This window comes from Panthera uncia (genome assembly GCF_023721935.1).
Source record: "Panthera uncia isolate 11264 chromosome C1 unlocalized genomic scaffold, Puncia_PCG_1.0 HiC_scaffold_3, whole genome shotgun sequence".
In the NCBI taxonomy this organism is placed as follows: Eukaryota; Metazoa; Chordata; class Mammalia; order Carnivora; family Felidae; genus Panthera; species Panthera uncia.
In genome coordinates this window covers 59815153-59832486 of record NW_026057584.1, presented here as the reverse complement: position 1 = coordinate 59832486, position 17334 = coordinate 59815153, and the positions used below count along the sequence as shown (strand labels likewise).

At 35.3% G+C, this 17334-nt stretch overlaps 1 protein-coding gene across 2 annotated transcripts in view; it reads left to right on the top strand.

Moving 5' to 3' along the window:
• Positions 1–17334, top strand: part of PDK1 (pyruvate dehydrogenase kinase 1) — a 33029-nt gene that overhangs the window by 551 nt on the left and 15144 nt on the right. Inside the window, exons 2-8 of one of the 2 annotated variants that reach the window (XM_049615519.1) lie at positions 1616–1757; positions 4657–4728; positions 6859–7043; positions 7328–7423; positions 8650–8727; positions 10494–10570; positions 12384–12482. In XM_049615519.1, the coding sequence (XP_049471476.1) occupies positions 1616–1757; positions 4657–4728; positions 6859–7043; positions 7328–7423; positions 8650–8727; positions 10494–10570; positions 12384–12482 (749 nt within the window). The remainder of the gene's footprint in view (positions 1–1615; positions 1758–4656; positions 4729–6858; positions 7044–7327; positions 7424–8649; positions 8728–10493; positions 10571–12383; positions 12483–17334) is intronic. The other variant, XM_049615520.1, reaches the window with a different exon arrangement.

The following is a 17334-nucleotide window of genomic DNA, read 5'->3' as shown; positions in this document are numbered from 1 at the left end:
TGTTGAAAAACAAACCTGGAGGGCCGCGGGCGGAATGACCTCCCGCCTTTCAGCGCACGTGCGGAGCCGCGCTCTCTGCCAGGCGCCTTCCGAAGAGTAGAGCTCAGGCTGGAGGCAAGTGTGCTGCACACTCCCGGGAGTCGTGTTCGGATTCTGCACAGTGATGATAAATGCTCAGTTTTGTAGACGATGATTGCATAAAATTGGCGCGATGATAGGGGAAGCAGGTTATAACTGGCCCAATTGTTTCATAGAATGTTTTCCTTGCCACTTGCTTAATAGTGTTTCCACCAACAGCACATTCATTTCATCATCAGCAAGTAAGTGTTGAGCACACGTAAAGTGCGTGAGCACTAGACGTGGGGATTGCCACATTTCACCCTGTAGAGGCGACTGTCCACTTTCCTCGTCTTCCGGTGGGCCCTTGCTGGTTTTCTCTAGAAAGGATGCAACAGATTGCAGAGAAATTGCAAAGTTAGACTTATAACTTTGACTTCTCATATGGAGGCGTGGGGGGGGGGGGAAGGGAAAACTAATAAACTCGAATAAAGTCATAACATTTCAGTAGAAAAAGTTATCTTCTGCATTGTGAGTACTGTTAAGTCAGTAATGGATCTCTGGTGGGCTCAAAAGATATCAGCTTAGCTGGCAGCTTTATCTTAAAATTGTGGTGTACAGAGGCGAACTCTTTTTGGCGCAAAGCCCTCGGTTTTCTTTGTTGTTACTTTAAAATGACTGTAGTGTGATTAAGGGGTGAATTTGGCCTTGTTCACAGTATGCCATTAAACTTTCACAAGAAAGTGTTTTCCTTTAATTCGGTAATTACTGCTAGGAACGATCTAGTTTTGGCTAAGGCTGCCTTTCTAAAACAGCAAGATGACATTCGTGAGTTCAAAATGCATTGCTGAAATAACATGATTTTTTAGTTTAACTTTCAATAGAACTGCTTGTCAAAGGACATTCTACAACTGTTCTGCTTAGTAGCTTGGTACAGGAGTGGAGGAAGAGCAGGATGCTTACCAGGAATCAGACTATTGAATAAGACCTGGGGGTGGGGGTGAGGGGAGGGGGAGCTTGAAGATGGTTGCTGAACATGTATTGGTATTCTTTGCTTTCTGTTGCCTGAAATCCCTCCTGTACATCAGCTCTTTGCTTATCGTGGTTCCCACGCACATGACCAAATTTCTCTGTTTATATTGGACAGGTATTCATTTCTTACAAACCTGGAGTTAGGAAACAGATTTTCTAAATAATAGCATCCAGTTAATAGGCTTTGGCAGGTCCTGCTGTAAATTAGACTCTGCACCTTGTTCAGACTTGCTCAGGTTACCTTGGTGCTAAGATAATCACAGGAAGGATGCAAGTGATGGAGAGGGGAGAGTATCTTCACTGCTCTACAAAGCGATTGGAATGTCACGACTTAGGTCATTTAGGATGCCTCACAACCCTGCTGACTGGGTTATCTCATCCCTTTCGTCCTCATTCCCTGTCATGAAGGTGATGCTACTACCACTCTGACGTTGCCAAGTAACTCCCTCTGCGTTTCTCCCTGCCTCTTGGCTTCTACTGCCTTATGGGCTCTACTTACTGCTGTTCCCACCTTGTTTCGTTTTAGGATCTATGAATGCTTGTGAAAAGACCTCATTTATGTTTCTGCGGCAAGAGCTGCCTGTTAGATTGGCAAATATAATGAAGGAAATAAGTCTACTCCCAGATAATCTTCTCAGGACTCCATCAGTTCAGTTAGTCCAAAGCTGGTAAGATTCCCATCTTGTGTTTGCAATTTCAATGGACTTACGGACTTTACTCGAGGTGAAAGCAAATACTCTTTTACTCTTCAGTGGATTCTTACGGTAGTAACAGCATTCCTCCACCTCTTTTTGGGTGTGTCTGGGCTTGTCCCCTGAATCCTGGACTCTACCACTCCTTGACTTTGAGAAAACAAACAAACAACCAATCAGAACTGCACAGAAATACACACACTAAATTTAAGATTTCTAATATTAAATCTGTAGGGATGTTATGTTATGATAAAAAATATCTACAAAAAATATATGTCTACCATTTGTTGATGGCTAGGGATTTATAGGCATTACATTTAATCCCTTTGACAACTCTGCCCATTAGGCATTATTATCATCATTTACAGATGAGGAAATTGAAGCACCTACTGGCCTTTTGCCAAAGGTAGTACCATTCATAGTGGAGGTAGGATTCAAGCCCAGATTTGTTTCTTTCTACTGTACCATGCTCTAGTCAGAATGATAAAATGTATTAAAGTGTGTATATATTTTTGAATAAACTGAATTTATTTTACTGTAGTATATCTTTGTCAAACACAAAAGTTAAAATCTTTATTCTCCCATTTTAAAGTAATTAGTGGAATCATATAAGATTCCATATGCTTTCTTATATGCTCTCCATAGAGAGCATATAAGAAACTATGCTGTCTTCCAAAATATGACAGTAGAGGTATTAAGGGTATGAACATATACGTGGCCATTTAAATACAGCCTTTCTTGAAAAATAAGATAAAAACAGAGAGGGAGGCAAACCATAAGAGAGTCTTAAATATGGGGAACAAACTGGGGGTTGCTGTTGGGTGGGGGGGGATGGGCTAAATGGATGAGGGACATTAAGGAGGGCACTTGTTGGGATGAGCACTGGGTGTTATATGTAAGTGATGAATCACTGAATTCTACTCCTGACACCATTATTACACTGTATGTTAACTAACTTGGATTTAAATTAAAAAATAAATAAATACGGCCTTTCTTGTTAATGTTATTAATTTAAAAGTGTAATTCTTTTAAGCACTATACATTTCAAACAAAAGAGTTTGCCAGAGTTCAGTCTTAAATGGAAAATAAAAATTAGCTGCAAGATTTTTCCCAGTTCTGATTCATGGAGATCTTAGCACTTTTTTGTAGCCATTATAGTTTGTAGGAGAAGCTGATCTAACTTCAACTTTAAAAACCAAGCAAAAGAAGTATGACTGCTATAATATGTGATAATGAGATGCTATCTGGTTCAAGTATGGAACAATTATGAGTGTGGTTTAAAGAAGAGGCATTTGTTTTAGGAACTCTGATGGAATCTAAAGGAGAACATATAATTTTCTATGGAAGCTTATTTCTGTTTTTTAAAATTCTTCACTGAAAATAGAATATGCTGCATATTGAAATCTGTTCTGTGCCTAACATGTTGTCAGTGCTCAACCGTCTCTTGAATTAAGAGCGTAGTTTTTCTTGCCAGGGAAGAGAAAAGTAAGGGGTAAAGCAAACGTCAGAATCACTTGACTTTGGAATGCTTTGGACTGAAGAGAGGCACACACTGCTTGTCAAGAACAGCTTTCCAAATCAACATATGGATTTATAGATTTTACAAACACTTTCATTGCTCCTGGATGCCTACTAAAGACAGTTGTAGATAACAGTGCCCACAGACCAGCCAAAGCAGAACCTATATAATTGAAAGTCATTGAATAGTAGTGAGGTGTTTTCAGCTCCGGCCCTGTACTGCCATTATGCTTGGCCGCATGACCTTGACAAAGTCATTTGGCTTTCCTCATTTTGTTCCTTCCTTAACGGGTGATTTGCTACCGTGAATTGTTAGATAAATTAAAAACCTACATTTGTATGACTTCTGTTTTTGTTCAGCTCTGTTTAAAAGAACTATGTGGTAAGTTATAGGCTTTTAACAAATACTTGTTGATGGTACACAAACTATTAACCTGGAGAGTGCTTGCTTCTGAAGGACAGACAGCCACCTTCAGCTCCAGCTGGTCATTGCCACTGCGGAAGTACCATCCACATCATCTGGTTTTTGTTTGTTTAAAGAAAAGCCACAAGTCTAGATTTTTAATGTAGAATCTCCCAATTTTGAAAGATTGCAACTAATTAAAAATTTTGTAAAGCACCAAAGCCCTAGAAGGTCTGTAGGGTTTTAAAACACAGGTTTTAAGCTAGACTCATAGACTGAGGTAGGTGTTCCTCCACATTTCGCTGAGACTAAGACAAATTAAGTCATTTCCCTCAGATCACATAGTTACTGGTAACAGACTCGATTCTTATGACAATCAGCATTTCTACTGTATAGTGGTAAATTTAAGAAATTGAAAAGCTATTTTATTTTATTTATTTATTTATTTATTTATTTATTTTTTTTAATGTTTATTTATTTTTGAGACAGAGAGAGACAGAGCATGAATGGGGGAGGGGCAGAGAGAGAGGGAGACACAGAATCTGAAACAGGCTCCAGGCTCTGAGCTGTCAGCACAGAGCCCGACGCGGGGCTCGAACCCACGGACTGTGAGATCATGACCTGAGCCAAAGTCGGACGCTTAACTGACCAAGCCACCCAGGCACCCCGAAAAGCTATTTTAGAGTATAGAACTTAAGAATAAAAGAAGTAGGAAATCTGAAAACTCTAAAATGTAACCTATGTTCTTAGGAGAAAATGTGCACCTTCTATTACTTTATGCCAGGCACTTTGCTCAAAGGTGGATGGGTATAAAAATCCTACTTCAACCATAATTCATAGCACTATTCTAAATTAAAAATTAAGAGATGGGTAAAAATACCTTTTGAGTATTTTCATAATATTGAAATTTCAAAATGTGAAAAAACAAATTTACCCTACTGATTTGCATTTTAGGTATATTCAGAGTCTTCAGGAGCTTCTTGAATTTAAAGACAAAAGTGCTGAAGATGCTAAAACTATTTATGAGTAAGTACATGATTTTGACCCTATTCGGAACACAATTTTTTTTAAATTTTTTTTTTTAACATTTATTCATTTTTGAGAGTGAGAGAGAGCATGAGCTGGGGAGGGGCAGAGAGAGAGAGAGGGAGACACAGAATCCAAAGCAGGCTCCCGGCTCTGAGCTGTCAGCACAGAGCCCAACCCGGGGCTCAAACTCACGGACAGTGAGATCATGACCTGAGCTGAAGTCGGACGCTCTTAAACATCATGTAAAAAATATAAATGTATTGAACTTAAACTTGCTATTGGGTCACTTTAGGGAAATTAACTTTTAGTTTCTCACCACTTGAGAACATACAGTAGTACATGTGTCTATAGCAGCTCATACAAGTAAGACAAATATTGTAAAACAGTGAATATAAGAAAAGACAGTTCAAGTCTGATGATTAGGGAAAATCCAGAAATGGCCTTGGTGCCATTTGGATGATAGGGGACTGGTGAGAGGACTCTATCTGGAGAGCTCAGGTGAACATTCAGCTGCAGCCAGTCATTACCAATGCAGAGACATTATTCAGATTGTCTGATTTTTTTTGTGTGTTAAAAGCAGTAAGTTTAGATTTTTAATGTAAAATCTCCCCCAATTTTGAAGATTGCAACTAATTTTAAAAAGTTGTTTTAACACCGAAGGCCTACAACACACCTCTGTGGTCTCACTTTCTGACCTCTGTAAGATGATGAAAATAATATGACAAATGTAATAACCAGTGTACCAGAATTGATAAACCCAGGTAGTCCCCTCAGGCAGTTATCTGCTTATTCTGATGAATGTTGCTCAGAACTTAAAGCCCACCTCTTTTGTTGTCCCCAGAGTCTATTGCACATTTTTTTTTTAACTGTCTTTAAACATGATGGCAACATTTCACCTTTTAAACATAATTGGGTCTGAAAATAACATCAAGGATTCACTCTCTGCCTAGCTTTGAAGCACACTGTATATTTAATCTTTAAAACAGTGCTCTTGAGTTAATGCTATCTGTGCACAAAGAAGTTAAGTAACTTAAGGTAGCATTAAAATCACATAGCCAACTAGTGTAATGGGATCAGGATTTGAACCTAAGCACTTGCACTTAAAAATAAACGTACGCTATAGAACCTTCTGAAAATAGCTAGTCAGAGCTGAATCTAAAAAATAAGGTGAGCAATCAAGCAGAATAATCCTGTTTTGGGTTTTAAAAGAGAGAGGTGAAATAAAGGGGTGATTAGGAATGCTGAGTGTTTGTTGTTTTTGAGGAGTTTTGTTGTTTGTATTTTGGATTAACAGTTTGGTTTTGAAGCAGATTACAAACTAGGAATTCCAAAAATATTTTGAGCGATGAGAGCATCACTGGAATAAGTTGATAGTACTCAAGATGATGACTTTGAATGGGAAAGCACTCATTCAGAAGTGTAAATTCTGATGGGTATGTTACAAGATGGATTTTATTTCGTAATTAAGACTTCTTTTCTCTTTTATCTAGATCTTTAAATTAACCATGCAATAAATGTCTTCTAAATGACAGAAGTGGGAAGGCTGGATGACTTGAAAATTTTTCTTTTAACACAACAGTTGACTTTTTCTCTCCCATTTTTAAACTTCTAGGATCAGCGACATTAAAATTCCTTTTACTTTTCTGTTCTCAGTAGTGCCTCCTCTCTTGGAACCATAGGGAATAGTTCCAAAACAGACGGGCTTTATTGGCTTATTCATCTTCATTCCTCACAGAGCTGTGTTCACTAGAAGCAAGCACTCTCTGTCTTCTCTTATGCTGAACGTCCGTGGAATACTGTCCTCGTAGGGAATGCTCAAACGATCTTAGTTGATGATGGTTAAAGCAAACCCTTAACATTTTTAGGATTGTGTTTTGTGGCAGCCTTACTTTTAGGAGTTCCAAGAAAATAATTAAGTTTCAAAAGTTTTATTTTGGAGGTCTTTATATTCTATATTCTATATATTGATGATCTGAAATAAAGTTAAATAAGCAGAAGAAAACATGCACTGATGCTTTTTTACTGAAGTGGGGATTTCTTGCCTAGAAAAGGTTGGTTAAATGTAGATTTTAGTATTAAATTCACTTGTCAAAATATTTGGCTGTTTTGACGGACAGGTTTGTTTAGCTTTACAGATACTGTGATTCGGATCAGGAACCGACACAATGATGTTATTCCTACGATGGCCCAGGGAGTGATTGAATACAAGGAGAGCTTCGGGGTGGATCCCGTCACCAGCCAGAATGTTCAGTACTTTTTGGATCGCTTCTACATGAGTCGCATTTCAATTAGAATGTTACTCAATCAGCACTGTAAGTATCTAGAAGTCAGGAGAAGAAGCAAAATAAAATGAATGTGTTGGTATATTTTAAGTTTATTTAGAAAACTTCCCTTTAATAAACATTTAATTTGGCTTTTTTGTGTGTATTAAGTAAATAGGCTGTCATGCAAAGGAGGTATTCTTATTGAATGTAAAATACTATGTTTAAAAAAAGTGTCTGTTCTACTGTTTGGCACCATTCAGAGACACAGTATTCAAATCAGGAAAAGGGCATTAGAGAGTTTAGCTTATTTTGTTTGTTTGTTTGTTTGATAGCTTTATTGTTTGGTGGAAAAAGCAAAGGAAGCCCGTCTCATCGAAAACACATTGGAAGCATAAATCCAAACTGCAATGTAGTTGAAGTTATTAAAGGTAAATGCTTACATTTCTCCTTTCATGAAGGATGCAAAAATCAAAATTATTGAGTGTTAATTCATGCCAGTAAAACAATTACTTATATCTTGAGATAAAACATTAGGAACAAATGCAAGGATTTGAGAATAATTTTATGATGTTAATTGTATATTATGTATAGGATGAATATTATGTTGATCCAATGCTTTGTTAGGCAAAGTATGGTGATACTGTGAGGGTACCTGTTTCACTTCAAAAAGATTCAAGCTCCACCTCCCCCTGCTTTCTAATTCCCTGTACTAGGAGCCATAATCTGTAATAGTTTGGTTTGCATCTTTCCACACTTTTTTCTGTTTATACCACATATACTCATATATGTACATATGTATATATGTAATTGTTGTTCTTACATTGTTTGCTTTGGGAAAATGGATGCTGTATGTATATTTTTCTATAAGCTTAGAGCCATCACACCACGTTCAGTACATATGGAAATACCTTAGGTTTTTGGGTGGCTTAATGGGTATTTCAGAATGTATTAATCCATCCTTCTATTGATGCATATTTAGGTTTTAATTTTTTTTTAACCAGTAATACTGAAGTGAACATCTTTAGACATGTGCTGACTTCACTAGTATTTTAGAAGGCAAGATTCTTAGAATTTAAGACATTTAAAATGCATTTAGGGGCACCTGGGTGGCTCAGTCAGTTAAACGTCTGGCTCTTGATTTTGGCTCAGGTCGTGATCTCACGGTTCATGAGATTGAACCCCATTTCGGGCTTTGGACTAATGGTGCAGAACCTGCTTGAGATTCTCTCTCCCTCTCTCTGCCCCTCCTCCCCTCCCTCAAAATAAATAAACTTAAAAAAAATTTTTTTAAAGCTAAAATGCATTTAAAATTTTGATACCTCCAAAAAGGTATCAAACAATGAATTCCTAAACTTTTACCAACTCTATATGTTATGTGTATTGTAAATATTTTCTTCACCCTGCTGTTTTTACTTTGTTCACAGTGTCTTTTTCTTTATGAATGTTTTTATTTTCTTAGAATCATATCTGTCATTTTTCCTTTATGGCTGTTAGGTTTTATCATGTCATACCTTCTCCAAACTAAGACTGGTAAATTATATTTTCTTCCATAAATGGTTTTAAAATTTCGTTTATCAATAGTATTGCCATCTTAATGCATGATATAGAAATACATTTATTTTAATGCTTTTTTTTTTGTTTTGATTTACACTAGATGGCTATGAAAATGCTAGGCGTCTATGTGATTTGTATTATATTAATTCTCCTGAACTAGAACTTGAAGAACTAAATGGTAAGCCTGATGATATCTTTTTCTGAATGATTAGTGTTGTGATTATCTGAGAAGGAATGATAAGAAGAATTTAGATTTGTTTTAATATAAAAGGACTTTTCATAAACTCTTTCACTGAATATGAAAGCTGAGGGAGAACAATCATGTTAAAAATGTGTGTGTGTGTGCGTGTATGTGTGTAATTAGTTGAATTCTGTCTGAAAAGCATTTTGGCTTCTTCCTCGTTTTGTTTATGTTCAATTGATAATGTTGATTCTTTCCTTATTTTTGTGGGTTTTCTTTTTGGTTAGTTTGGTTAGAAAAAAATGATGCCAAGAAAATTATATTTGACTTTTATATGCACTTCAATAATGTAGAATTGAAGAATTTAAGAATTCCACTTACTGAGTGGTGAATCATTTTTATTATTGAGGAAGTAAAAAGACTGGGGGTGTAAAGAGGAAAGAAAGATGCTGATCTGTTTGAGAATCTGTTAATCTCTGATGGTCTTTTCACCCTGACTAGTAGTGTGCCTTTTGGACAAAACAATTTCAGATATCTTGGAAGGAGATTGATAAGTTTCTCTGTGTTTCTGAGGGGTAGTGTAGTTTTGTAGAGGGAAAAACAGTTACTAAGTGAAGATGACCCTTTAAGAAGAATAAAATTAAGTAGGGTTTCCCTAAACTGTATTCTGGAACATATAGTGGGAGAGCAATAAAGAAGTTACTCAATTTAAAATAGAACTGCTTGGTGTTTTTCTAAAGCCATATTAACTTTTGTTTCATAACAATACCATTCAGTAAATGAGAATCACAATGCAGAGATGATATTTATACCTGAACTGCTGTGAGCATGTTCTAGGTGTCCCATGCATGTTTCTGTGGGGTCGTTTATTCAGAGGAGAGTCCAATTTATTGGGTCAGTTGGAATTCTAAGGTAGGGTGAGGCTTATTGCTTTGCTCTACTTTAAGTTCTGTTTTACATACAACCTGCCCCCCTCACCACATCCCCAACTGGCCTTCTAAATTTAATAAAATGTTTGAATGTAGAATTTGTATCCCTTGATAAATTGATGCTAACTTAATTTTTTTTTAATTCAAATCTATATACATAGAAATGCCTGAAATAAAACAGAAAACATTCCACATGGGAGAAACATTCAAAAAAATGACTTTAAAAAAAAAAAGTTTTTTGTTTTTTTTTTATGTTTATGTGAGTTGGACCATGGAACTTATAGACTTTAATACTTGTTTTGGTACTCTGTATTTAAGAGTCTCTTATGGTTTGCCTTCCAATGGGGGCTGGGGGAGAAGGGAAAATGGGTGATGGGAATTGAGGAGGGCACTTGTTAGGATGAGCACTGGGTGTTGTATGTAAGTGATGAACCCCGGGAATCTATCCCCAAAACCAAGAGCACACCTTACACACTGTATGTTAGCCAATTTGACAATAAATTACATTGAAAAAATTCTTGCTTTGGAAAGTAAAATTCTGGCCTAAAGGCTGAGTGTCCTTTAAAAAGACTCACCATCATAGAGGAAATAGGAAGCTGGGTTGGCTAGATTGTCATTCAGGGTCGCAAGAATGACTGCAAACTCATGTTGTCACTGTCATATGTGAATGTGGGGTCAAACACTAATATACTGAAGAACTGGGGTGACAGTTCTCTCCCGAATAATAGTGTCCTCCATAGTAAATGTTTTCTTTTCATCACTACACAATATATACTTTAAAATGCTTGAAGCACATCTCTCTGTACTTTTATATTTTTCTCTTCTGCTCTGTAGCAAAATCACCAGGACAGCCAATACAAGTGGTTTATGTACCATCCCATCTCTATCACATGGTGTTTGAACTTTTCAAGGTTTGTAAAATAGTATTGCATAACCTTTATCAGTCCTTTTCTGAGGTTAGGGATCTGCTCTGAAAATTAAGTACTCTACCAGGTTTTCCTCAGTTTCATTAAAAGATGTCATTTCATGCTCAGTGTCGTGTCACGTTGCTGGAGATCAGCCTTTTGTCAACACTGATGGACATCTCAGTGTAGCAGTCAGCTCATACTGGGAAGTCAGAAAGACCTGGGCTTGAATTCCAGGTCTTGATACATACGTGACCATGGGAAAATCAGTCAACCTTTTTGAGCCTTAGTTTCCTCTTCTGTAGAATGAGGATAATACTATCCAGGTTATGATGATTGGGAATAGCATACTAAATGTCCAGTATAATGACAACTCATTATAGGTGCTCAATAAGCTATATTAATATTTTTTAAAAATGGAATATTTAGAAGAGTAATTTTCAATTTTCCACCCTTAAAAAACCAGAGTCCCACTATTATATTTTTTTTTCTTTGAAAAAGTCATTTATATTGACTTACAGGGCTTCTGCTATCATATTTGCTCCTTACAACAAATTTCAAAAGCTAAATAAAATGAGTCTAGTAATGTTGAGAGTACTCTTTTCCCAAATAACGCACCAATGACAACTGGCTAATGGATAGAAAAGTGAGTGAGGAGAAGTGGTACAGGTCCCTGTGGCTAAAAATGACTGCCCTAAATCAAGTTGATAGTCTCTCTGACTTTAGTTAACATGTCTTCAGCCAGCAGCAAACGGCTAGAAGAGGTGGCTTTCAGCCTGACGATGAAAAAGAAAAATACACTGAAACACAGAAAATCTAACAATATCATAGAACAGCAGGAGTGCAAGAATGCTCTTTTGTTCTAGGACATCAAGAACGTATCTAATACCTTACAAAAATCTTTCTCAAAGTGGGAAAATAAATAAGCAATTGGCACTTAAAGGATTAAGATTAATTTTTTTCCTTAAAATTTCAGTTACATAAAGGTCTTATTCCCCATGATGCTTAATAAAATAAATAACCATATTATAAAACAGATTTTATATAATGTCAATAATAATGTCAATAATCTTAAGTAGCCTTTGGTAGAGATTATAGCATCCCCAGGGATACTTAATCCTGATGTGTATGTCAGGGCCACACACTCTGAATTTTTAGGAGTGTTTTTAAAAAATTTAGTTTAAAAAATTTTTTAAATTCGGTCCCATCTTTTGCCTTTTTAACTGTATCTAGTTTTATCAATTTCTCCTCCATTGCTACATGTCATGTTATCTTTTAGCGCTCATAATATATTGGCATTGTGTACTGTGTATCCTTTAGGAACTGATCAAAACTAGGGATATTTACAATGTAAATCAAACTAGTGATGAATTGGATTAGTTTCTACATCATAAAACCATTGCTGTGAATACTATATGAAAAATTTTTTCCTTAATTTATGGCAATTAAAATGATTCCTAAAAATAGAGACAAAACTCTTTTCAAAAAATAAGTTATTATCTACTAAACTATAAAAATATTTGGATAGAATTTTCAGCTTTAATGTAAACTATTTTAAGTGTTGAGATGCCTGGTTTTGGAAAATATGCAACCTGGATTTGGTTGAAATCTTTAAGTCAAAGTATTTCACCAGTCGTCCAAAATGGACAATAATTTTTTTTAAGTAATTCTTTAAATATAATTATAAGAATTATACTTTGGCATATTTCCAGCAAATTAAAAATTTTTTAATTTCAAATGGTGCCTATGTGTTTGAAAATCAGAATTAGTTTCTTCTTTTTTAAAGTTGTGTTTTGAACGGAACCCTAATGTATTTCAGAACGCGATGCGAGCGACGATGGAGCACCATGCTGACAAAGGTGTTTACCCTCCTGTTCAAGTCCACGTCACACTGGGTAATGAGGATTTGACTGTGAAGGTAAATGCTCCCTGGCATTGTTTTGTTTGTTTCGTTGATGTACAGGCATGCACATAATTTCTTGAAGACGTAATTTATTCTTAGAAAGAGATCTTATCTCTAATAGCTAATAAGCACGTTGCTTCATTTATCTGGCAGATTATGGAATTATCCCTTGAGTCTCTTTCTATTCTGGTCTGTAATCCAGATGATGCAAGTAAAAATAAATCCTGAAAACACAGTTTAGCAGTCATCATGAATATCTACTTTGATAAAATATATATATATATTTTTAGAATTTAACATTTATTTATTTTTAAGACAGAGAGAGAGAGAGAGAGAGCATGAACAGGGGAGGGTCAGAGAAAGAGGGAGACACAGAATCTGAAACAGGCTCCAGGCTCTGAGCTGTCAGCACAGAGCCCGACGCGGGGCTCGAACCCACAGACTGCGAGATCATGACCTGAGCTGAAGTCGGACGCTTAACCGACTGAGCCACCCAGGTGCCCCTACTTTGATAAAATATTTGAGTGTTTGCAGTGTTACATAGATAGCGTATAACTTTTCATTTTTAAGTAATGTTTTTCAATCTACTTTTATATCATTTCATTTGATTCTCATAATGGCTCTTTAACAAAGGAGCACAGGTAATTTTATTGTCAATTTTACAGGTGAGGAAACTAAGACACAGTGATGAGCTCATAATTAATTACCCAACTAATAAATGTAACAGGACATGAAGTCAGGCTCTCTGACCCCAGAGAGCCTTCTTTAGATAGTTTAGTTTCTTAGAGTATGAATATGCTCTTTTTTAAATAATCCTTTTAAATTTTGTTTTAAAGTAATAAATGCAAAGAGTATAAAAATCAAATATATTAGTTCCTGGCCATTTGTAGGCCACTACTCAGAGATAATCTTTTAGTTATTTTTTCTGGGATTTATTGATGTATTTTTAGTAGTATTCTGATATCGCTATTTCTGAAATTTAAAAATTTTCAACAGCAAATACTAGCTTTCTGTTATGATAGCTTAGAAATTAGCTCTTGTAGGGCACCTCCCCTCCCCAACACAGCCTTAGTTGCTATTTTCCCAGTTTTAAGTTCATACATGAAATTCTGGATTGAAAATAATCATCTTGATGAATTTTGAAGGCATCTACTGTTACTTTTTTAAAAAGTGTATAATTCAGTGGTTTTTAGAATACAAAGCTGTGCTACCATACCACTAATTTCAGAACATTTTCATCACTCCCAAGAAAAACCTCAATACCCATTAGCAGTCACTCCCCAACTTCTCCTACTCCCCAGTCTTTGGCAGCCACTAATCTACTTTCTGTATATGGATTTCCCCATTTTGGACATTTCATAAAAATGGAATTATACAATATGTGATCTTTAGTGACTGACTTCTGCCACTTACTATAATGTTATAGCATGTATTAGTTCTTCATTCCTTTTTGTGGTTGAATAATACTGTTAGTATTTTGTTTATCCATTCATCAAGTTGATGGACATCTGGGTTTGTGTTGTGAGAAGACTTTGATAACTCGTTCAATCTCTTCATTTATTATCAGTCTATTCAGATTCTGTATTTCTTCCCGAGGTAGTTTCGATACTTTAGGCCTTTCTAAGAATTTGTCCATTTCACCTAGGTTGTTTAATTTGTTGGCATAGAATTATTCATAGTATTTCCTCATAATCCTTTTTATTTTTGTAGGATTGGTAGTAATGTCCCCACTTTCATTCTTGACTTCATCAATTTGAGTTCTCCCTTTTTTTCTTGGTCAGTCTTGCTAAAAGCTTGTCAATTTTGTTAATCTTTCCAAAAAAACAAAACTTTTGTTGAGTTTTTGCCATTGTTTTTCTATTCTTTATTTCATTAATTTCTACTCTCATGTTTGTTTTCTTTTCCTTGCTTTTGAGTTATTTTGCTTTTTTTTAGTTTTTTTGTTTTGTTTTGTTTTGTTTTTTGCTTTTTTTTAATTTCTTAAGGTGGATTTTAGGTTATTGATTTGAGACCTTTTATAGCTATACATTTTCCTCTAAGTACTGCTTTCTTTCTATCCCATAAGTTTTTTGTTTTATTTTATTTTTTTAACATTTATTCATTTTTGAAAGGCAGAGAGAGAGAGCACAAGCAGGGGAGGGGTGCAGAGAGAAAGGGAGACACAGGATCTGAAGCAGGCTCCAGGCTCTGAGCTGTCAGCACAGAGCCTGACATGGGGCTCAAACTTACAAACTGTGAGATCATGACCTGAGCTGAAGTCAGATGGCTTAACCAACTAGCCACCCAGGCGCCCCGTATCCCATAAGTTTTTTTATGGTGTGTTTTCATTTTTATTCATCTCAAAGTATTTTCTAATTTCTCTTGTGATTTCTTCTTTGACCCATTGTTTCTTTAGGAGTATGTTGTTTAATTTATATATATTTGTTAATTCCCACATTTTGTTCTGTTATTGACATCTAATTTCATTCCATTGTGGTTAGAAATACAGTTTGTATGATTTCAGTCCTTTAACATTTATTGAGACTTGTTTTATGGCTAACATATTGTCTATCCTGGGAAGTGTTCATGTGTACTTTTGAGAAAATGTGTATTCTGCTATTGTTGGATAGAGTGTTCTATAGATAGTTGTTGGGCCTAATTGGATTATAATGTTACTCAAATCTTCTATTTTCTTGTTGATCCACTATCTAGTTGTCATATCTGTTATTGAAAGTGGGGTATTAAAGTCTCCAACTACTATGGTTGACTTGTCTATTTCTCCTTTCAATTCTGTCAGTTTTTGCTTTATGCATTTTGGAGCTCTGAGGTTAAGTGTATATATGTTTATGATTTTATATCTTCTTGATGTATTCATCTTTTATCATTGTCAAATGTCCATCTTGGTCTCTGATAATAATTTTTGTCTTAAAGTGTATTTTTATCTGATATTAGTATAACCACTCCAGCTTTCTTTTGGTTTCTGTTTCCGTAGCGTATCTTTTTCCAAGATTTTCCTTTTAGCCTATTTGTGTCTTTGAATCTAAAGTGTGTCTCTTCTAGACAACATATGGTTAGATTATGCTTTTTTTTTTAATCCAGCCAGCCAGTGTCCATCTTTTAATTGGAGTGTTCAAGTCAGTTACATTTAACATAATTATTGTTAATACAGAATTTATGTTTGCCATTTTGTCATTTGTTTTGTATATATCTTATGTCTCTTTGATTTTTTATTTCTGTATTACTGATGCCTTTTTTTGTTCAAATGATACTTTCTGGTGTACCATTTTAATTTCCTTCTTGTTTCTTTTTATATTTCTTTGAGTTATTTTCTTGGTGTTGTCCTAGGATTACAATTAATATAGGGATTTATTTATAACAATTCAGATTCAATTCAGATTAATACCAACTTAATTTCAATAGTATAGACATACTTTGTTCCTGTATAGGTCCATTCCTTCCCCCTCCCCATCCTCTGTACTGTTATTGTCATAAAACATACATTTTTATACGTTGTGTGTTCATCTACACAGATTTATAATTATTCCTTTCTGAAATTGTCTTTTAAATAAGGTAGGAGAAAACAGTTACACGCAAAAAATACACACGTACTATCTTTTATATTTACCTATGTAATTCTTTTTCCTGGTGCTCTTTATTTCTTCATGTGGATTTTATTTATTGTCTAATGTTCTTTCATTTCAGGCTAAAGGAATCTCTTTAGTATTTCTTTATAGAGCAGGTCTACCAGTGATGAACTCTCTCAGTTTTTGCTTACTTGAGAATGTCTTAATTTCTCTTTCATTTTTGAAGAACAGTTTAGCTAAATATAGGATTTTTTGGTTAATACCTTTTTTTTCAGCACTTTAAACATGTTAATCCTACTGCCTCTGGTCTCCCCAGTTTCTGATGAGAAATCAGTTGTTAATCTTTTTAGGATCTTTTGTATGTGATGAATCACTTGCTGCTTTTAAGATTCTTCTTGGTTTTTGACAGTTTTATTATGATTTGTCCAGGTATGGATCTATTTGAATTCATTATACTTGGCATTTGATGAACATCATCTTTTTTTTTTTTTTTAAGTTTATTTACTTTCAGAGAGTGAGAGAGCAAAAGCATGAGTGGGTAGGGACAGAGAGAGAAGGAGAGAGAGAATCCCAAGCAAGCTCCATGTTGACAGTGCAGAGCCTGGTGTGGGGCTCTATCCCACAAACCATGAGACCATGATCTGAGCCAAAATCAAAAGAGTTGGACGCTCAACCGACTGAGCCACCCAGGCACCTTGATGAAAATCATCATTTTAATCAAAATTGGGAAGTATTTTGCCTTCATTTCTTAAGATGTTCTTTCTGCCCCCTCTTCCATCTCCTCTTCTGCTGGGATTTCCGGTACATCTTGGTACACTTGATAGGGTCACACAGGTCTCTGGTCTCTGACACATTTTTTTCTTCTTCTTTTTTTTTTTTTTTTTCACTTTTCTTTATTTATTTTTTTTCTTTCTGTCTCAGACTGGATAATTTCAATTGAGTTATCTTCACTGTCACTGATTCTATTTTCCACATGTTCAAATCTGCTGTTGAGCTCTTGTGAATTTTTCATTTCAGTTATAATATACTTCTCAACTCTTGAATTTCAGTTTGGTTCTCTTATATAATTTATATATATATTTTATTGCTGTTCTCTATTTGGGGAGATATCATCCTCTAACTTCAGTACTTTTAAAATGGTTTCCTTTAGTTCTTTCAAAATATTTAAAATAGCTGACTTAAAGTCATTAGTTTCCTCAGATATAGTGTCTCTTGATTCCGTTTTTTTCCCCTGTGCATGGGCCATACATTTTTCTTTGCATCTTTTATAATTTCTATTGAAAATTAGACATTCAAAATAACAT